Here is a 7,254-nt window from a genome sequence, read left to right as displayed (position 1 = left end):
CATTGTAAGATTCTTCATGACTGTTGCTAGTAACATGTGCTGAGGCTAGGGAAGGAATATTCCTTTTGACCTGCAAATACCTGTACATCTGCAATACTTGTACATCTGTGAAAACATGTTCATCTGTACATGCAACAATAAAGACTTGGGGATTCAAGGTGTTTGGTGAGTTCAAGCTACCCGAGGTGGATTGTCAGCAGTGGTTGTCTCTGTTCCCTTCAGGCCAGGCATATAAGAAGAAGAGCCTGCTACACTTGAGGTCCCTGAGACCCACTCCACAATACTCTTCGCATGAGGTGGCTGTATGATTGTATTGCACCCTCTCAATACATCTACCAGCGTACTGGTACTCCGCACACATCTCAGACCTGTTTGATAACTTGTGCTGCTGCCTCCAACAGTTTGCTGCTGCTGCTGTCCTACAGTGGTGGACTCCCGGTAGTATGCCCTCTGCCAGATGCAGCAGGTCGTCCAACGCCACGCCTTCCCCTGTGTCTACCGCTCATCTTTTACTTATTCGGGCAAAAATGCACCTTCTTGTCACCTTTAGCCTGTAAGAGGTATCAGACTGAAATATCTCTTTTTGTAGAATAGCACTGAAATGTTTTAGCCTTTTTGGATAAGTAGCAAGAAAAACTTCACAACCTGTACATTTCTAGAAATACAGAAGGCTCCTAACCTGTCCCTGTCACTATTCACTTCTCTCCCTGCTTCTCTCCCTCACACAGAACACAAAATGGAGTGACTAACGCCTCCCTCCTTCTCTGTATATATACCTGTTCTGAGATCTCTGCTGATTGGTACTGCTGGGCCTTGCTGTGCATCCTGGGAGCAAATGATTCGCTCCCAGCCATGCCATTCCCGTCGGAAATAGTGGGCGTTCCTGCACCCTTCATTTCTCTTTGTTCAGCAAGAACACAACCTCATGGCGAATCACAAGGCCATTCTTGCTTAAATGTTTGGTAAATGAGAAAGGCCGATTCGACGCGAGATCAAACCTAATAATCTTGCTTGCTCATCCGTATTAAGCACTACTCTTAGGAAAACAATCCCATTAACAAAATGTGCTCAATTGGGACACCTTATTCAAGGGATCCCAACAGGACAATACCTAGAAGAATGTACAGGCTGGCACACAAGCGCATGCACATACCCCTGTGCCATCATGACACAAGAGTGGGCTTGACCCCACATTCATTGCTTTCAAGCAGACTATTTAAACTCTTTAATTTCACTGCTTCCACACTAATGGTCTCTTCAGCTTCCTCACCAAACCTGTGACCCTGAACAACCCACGAAGACCTGTTTTACACTTCTCACCTGCTTTTTGGATTTCCCTTTCGTTTTGCTGACTGAACTTTGATCCTCCATTTCTGGTCATGGCTTATTATCTGACCTGTTCACCGCTAGTTTATAGTTACTAGGCTGGTTCAAATAAATTTAATCCATGTCTGGATAACTAAAAGGGACTTTTATATATGGGAAATGCTTTCAGTTTCCCTTCCTCTCTTTATATATATATAATGTATATGCCGATTTGCTAGTATTGTTTTGTGTTGTATTGTATTCCAGTGTTTCATTAATTCCCTAGTAACTGAACTTGATGGACTTTTGTGTCTTTTTGCAATGTAACCATATCATTAATAAACTGCTAAGGTCCTTCCTATTTTTTTAATTTAGTTTAATTTTATTTTTTAAATTAGTAAAGACTATTTGTTCTTTTAAAAAGAGCAATTATCAGCTCATATATGACATTACAATGTCAGAATAAGGACCCTGTAGGCAGACATTGTGCCAAGTTCCACAAATCCATATATTCCAATATTGTAGATTTACACACTTAGAGCCAGCACATCAATTTCAAGGTAAAATGAGGTTACATTTTCAATTATTTCTAATTGCTTTTGTATTTATGTATTTTAGCATTAAGCAGTGTTTAAATTATTTTATACAACTCCATCAATGTATAATAGCCAATACAATAGGATTTTTTTTCATGGGAACTGATACATTATTCTCCTTTTATTTCTTTGGGAAAAAATTGTTTGGTATAGGTCCAAGGATCTGGAACAGATTAAAGACTTATACCAAGGTACCACTGTGTATATATATATATATATACATAATTATTCTAATATAAAAGTATATATGTATCTATATATATATATATATATATATATATATATATATCCTCCTCAACTTTATTTTATTTTTTTATTTATTTGAATATATGTTTACTGGTGTACAAATCTAAAGGATCGTTTCAATATTGATTATGGATTGTCCAACTGCCAAAAAAAACAAATGGCCAATTTTGACAGACTGCACAACACTAATTCCAAGCGAATTTGTATCACTTGTGCGCCTAAATTTGAGCAAATATAAGGGTGCTGTCTAACTGGCTTTTTCCCTTTATCTATGTCAACTTTGCAATTTTGAAGTCAATGTTAATGCTATGGTTATTTTGTTTGTGGCCATATTGTTTGATTGCAAAATTCTGCCTTTATTACCACTTTTAAATGTTTGTCCTGCGTAAATATTCTCTAATCCAGTTTTCCACCCTTGATAGGGCAAAATTGCACATTGGTTTGGTAAGTATTTTTGAATGCAATATTTGTTGGGCCATTTTTAAACTATTTTGGCTTTACATGGAAGTGTGGGTTTACATGTGTTTTGTTTGTTCTTTATGTTAATTTAGGGGTGTGTGTATGTGTGGTTTTTTTTTTTAATGTTTTTTTATATTTTATTGTGACATTTTAGCAAATATTTCTTTTGAATAAAATTGTTTGTAAAATGTTGTAATTTGTTTTTTGGGGGTTTGTTGTTATGTGATCTTTCCAATCTCCCAGGACACACAGTTTAAAAAGTCAATTGTGATTATTTATACACTGTTTCTTTCTCTGAATTGTTTGAAAGGCTAAAAACAGCACAATTGTTGTGCACGTTCAGTTCAGGAGCGCGTAGCTCATAATTGTGCACCATGGCGGACCAGCTACATGCGCTTGAATTGTTTTCAGTTGAAAAAAGCACTGCACTTTTGCACAGTCCTCATTAAGGTAAGTTTGTATTTTATTTGTGTATATTGCATATGCACTCATGTATGTATAGACATGAGTGCACATAAAGCCAAACGTGTGTGTACATATACATAGAAAAGAGAAATTACAAGAAGAAATAGGCAAAGAGGCCTTTTTGGACCATATTGCTTCACATTAAAAACATTGCCCATTTCTTCCTATGATTTCTCATGTCATGGGCTTGGCCACAAGCAACATTCATGGAGGATATTGCCTTTCTTTAAAAGAAGCAATCCACATTTATGTGCTTCCACTACCAAGCTGAGGGGAGTAAGCCAATTCTATATAGTGGGCCAGCGTCTAAAATGCCATTCAAATCTGCAAAAACACCCTGAAGGGATGGAAAAGCAAGAAAATCTTTGGCTCAAAGTGGATTTGGCCCTGGAACTTTCATATATTAGTACTATTTGTTTTTGTGGAAACACCTAAATAATGCATACACTCCACTATTTATCAGCATTAAGTTAAGCAACAACACAACATCTGTTCATTTCTAAGAGTGCCTGACCCTGCTTGTGAGCTTGGCAATCAATGAGCTTTCATGTTGTGCTTGGAACCTGGACCTGGACCTGGAACTCCTTCCATCACCATCAGGTGTGTTACAATGAGTATGCAACTCAGCTGGACAACTAATTCACAACCAGTTTGGACAACAAGTGGAAGTGTGTTTGTATACAATAGTGCTAAGATCAGGCAGCACAGCACAATGACAACAAACCGATAACACAACTACAAATGTACACAGGAGTTGTGTGGGGACAAATCAACATGAGTGCAAATGTCAGACTATAAAAAAAACAAAGAAATAAAATCATGACAATTTATTCAGAAAAGGAATATGCACATAATACATTCAAATACCAATATGGGACAAAGGCAACGAGGGGGTTAAGTAGGAGTTTGGTGTGGAAAACCATGCAGAAACCATGCAGACATTTGTACTCAATACTTGTAGAAAAAATGACACATTGCTGAACAATTGATAAACTACCCAAACTGACATTACAGACCAGGCACAAAAACATTGCAGCAACAGATGAAACTGACAATAATGAGGATTACAAAGTCACATCAATGCATAACATCCAAGCAAACTTACTTAATTACCCCTCCACACACACACACACACAAACCAGTCCAGGTAAAATAGTACTAATGAAAATGCATATGTATTTGTATACATTTAAATGTAGACATACACACACGAGTGAAATCACTAAATGTTCCTTAATACATGTATTATAACATGTTTGCCTATAATTCTTTACTAAAATATTTGATTTCTCTAAAGTCAAACTAGAATGAAATTTTTATCAGGTCACAAATGTTTGTTCACATATTTTTTTACACTTATACTATTGTGTGATGACATATTTGAAAGAGCCGCTTAGTATATATCCAGCTTGATAGAAATGAGTTTGCAGTGTTGCAACCAAAAAGAAAAAGTAACAAGAAGTGCAACAAATGTAACTATAAATGAAGCAAGTTTGTGATTGAGTAGAATGTAACATAAAAAAGTAACACACAAAAAAACATCAAGCATTAAAGATTCAAACTGACCTGTAAAATGGACTGGAGATGCGCACAGAACAGGGCGCAGGTGTGCGCTAATCAATTACTATCACCTCATCATTGAGTTTAACATCTCCTCCTGAATCGCACAGCTGAAAATTAATTGCCCTTATTGGCGATCTTTGCAGGAAACCGGCAGGTGAGTTCACTAGAACTCGGGCCCGACTCACGGGATTAGAACTTGCTGACCGGCGTGTACGTACGCGCATTTTATTGATAAATCAGGCCTAAAGTAATTGTTACCTTTAGGTATACCCAAAACTGTAACAAACACTTATATGTATCTTAGATCAAACAATGTTCAGCTGCAAGTTGTGAAGGTTTGGCCTTACTGAGGCACAGATGTAAACTCTAAACATATATACATAATATATGGAGATCCATTTCAAGAAATAAAATCTAATTTGTACACCTAAATACTAAAAATAGCTATCATATGTGTCAAAACTATTGTGTAGTAACAATAAATAAAAACTATTTTAGAAATGTTTTTGAAACGCCCTGTTATTTTTGTTTCAAGGACACAATGTCATCTCTCATCATCCGACAGTACAAGGACTCGGATTTTGCAGCTGTTAGAAAAATCTACTTTGAAGGATGTCAAGAACACAAATATGGTACATTTAGGCGTTCCCTGAGGTTACCTCGGAACTGGCTCCTCATGCTGCTTGGATTTCTGCTCCCTTTGGCCACCATTGGCTCCATCTTTGTGGCCATCTTGGATGTGGTCGTTGTAATGGTCGTATTTTGGCTGTGTGGAGGAAAGCTTGTCTATGGATTTGTCACAGAAGGTTTGGATGGTGATTTGAAAGACATCCCAAAATATTATCTCCAGCGGGAAGGGTCCAATTTCTGGGTGTTGGAGTCTGAGGGCGAGGTGGTGGGGATGGTGGCTGCTGTTCCATCCTATGAGCCCGGAGGGGAGAAGAATACTGAACTGAAAAGAATGTTTGTGGCCTCCAGCCACCGGGGAAAAGGACTTGCTAAAGTCTTGTGCAGGACAGTCATTGAATTCGCCCGCAAGAATAGGAGCAAGGCGGTGATCCTGTCCACTGTAACTGTACAAACCATACCAACCTCTGCCACATATTTGTACAAGTCGATGGGATTCCGCTGTACACATACCAGCTACATGACCAACTTTACAGAACGACTTCTCAAACTGCAATGGTTATATTTCAGATACGACATTCCAACAAAACAGTAAATAAAATGTTTGGTGCAGATCCTTTAATAACACACTGATGTAATTACTTCTTGTTTCTGTGTAAAACCTCTCACTGTAAGACTCAGTCTATATATTACTATATACGTCCATACAGGACACAAGCCCCTCGCTGCTGTGATCACACATAATATAAAGGTACAAAGTATACAAACAACATAATATTACATATAGATTGCCACAGAAATAAAACTCTTCAGTGTTCCCTTCTCTGTACATTCCTACCTTCTGCTCAATGACTTCCAAGTTCTTTAGTGTACATTCACCCATCACAATGATAAAATAAGCCTTTTCATTCAACAAACCATAATGTGAATTGTTTATAGGAACCACAAATGCAATAAAGTGTTATTATATCAGCTTCAAAATGAATTTTGTTTGAAATATTGTGATGTGAAGACCATTTCCAGAACAATGTTAGGAGATAAAGTGAATCACCAGTACAATTCTTTTCACGTATAAGGCCAATATATCCGCAATCCAGAAGATGTTGTGTATTGAATCAGAAGTTCCTGTGGGTTGCTGTGGATGAGTCCTCTCACATGTGTTCCAAAAATAGGAAACTTGAAATGGCCAACATTCTGTTTAACAAAGGCATTTTATTATTATTACACAGTATTTATATAACGCTGACATATTATGCAGCGCTGTACAAAGTCCATTCTCGTGTGACTTATTGTCCCTCAAAGGACCTCACAATCTAATGTCCATACTATAGTCATATGTTTTTAATACAGTCTAAGGTCATTTTTGGTGGGAAGCAAAATAACCTCACTGCATGTTTTTGGGATGTGGAAGGAACCCGATGTACTCAGGGGAAACCCACACAAACACGGGGAGAACCTGCAAACTCCATGCAGATAACGTTGTGGCTGAGATTCCAACCTGGGACCCAGCGCTGCAAAGGTCAGAGTGCTAACCACTGAGCCACCATGCTGCCTATTTGTGTCCAAATTATAATTTTATGGTTGTTCAATTGGTGACAACAAAGACCAAGGATTGGGGGAGGGGGGTGCAAAGATGCTAATAAAACAGAAACATGATAAAGACTGGATATACTGCAAGTCTGAGATTTATACAGAAAATACTAATGTAATATTATAATATGAGATAACTACCCTACACTGGAATAATACTTATACTATATAGTATAGTACTATATGGCAATTCTTCCCTCTCTTCAGAACATTTCCAGGTCCGGTCACTTTACCCTGAGCAACATCTCCATAATCCGCCCCTACCTGTCCCCAGAGACCACCAAACTCCTTGTACACGCTCTTATCATCTCTCGTCTGGACTACTCTAACCTCCTCCTCTCTGGTATTCCACTAACCCGACTCTCTCTTCTACAATCTATTATGAATGCTGCAGCCAGACTTA

The 7,254-nt window shown here is 38.0% G+C and overlaps 1 protein-coding gene across 1 annotated transcript; it reads left to right on the top strand.

The window, feature by feature from the left end:
* Window positions 1-4,956: 4,956 nt before the first annotated feature.
* LOC140327852 (probable N-acetyltransferase CML1) lies at window positions 4,957-6,438 on the top strand. The gene has a single exon (XM_072407163.1). The coding sequence runs from the start codon at window positions 5,086-5,088 to the stop codon at window positions 5,854-5,856; it is 771 nt and encodes a 256-aa protein (XP_072263264.1). The 5' UTR covers window positions 4,957-5,085; the 3' UTR covers window positions 5,857-6,438.
* The last annotated feature ends 816 nt before the right edge of the window (window positions 6,439-7,254 follow it).

The sequence above is a fragment of the Pyxicephalus adspersus genome, chromosome 3 (assembly GCF_032062135.1).
Source record: "Pyxicephalus adspersus chromosome 3, UCB_Pads_2.0, whole genome shotgun sequence".
Lineage (NCBI taxonomy): Eukaryota > Metazoa > Chordata > Amphibia > Anura > Pyxicephalidae > Pyxicephalus > Pyxicephalus adspersus.
Note: the sequence above shows the minus strand (reverse complement) of the source record. Positions and strands in the feature narration are given on the sequence as shown.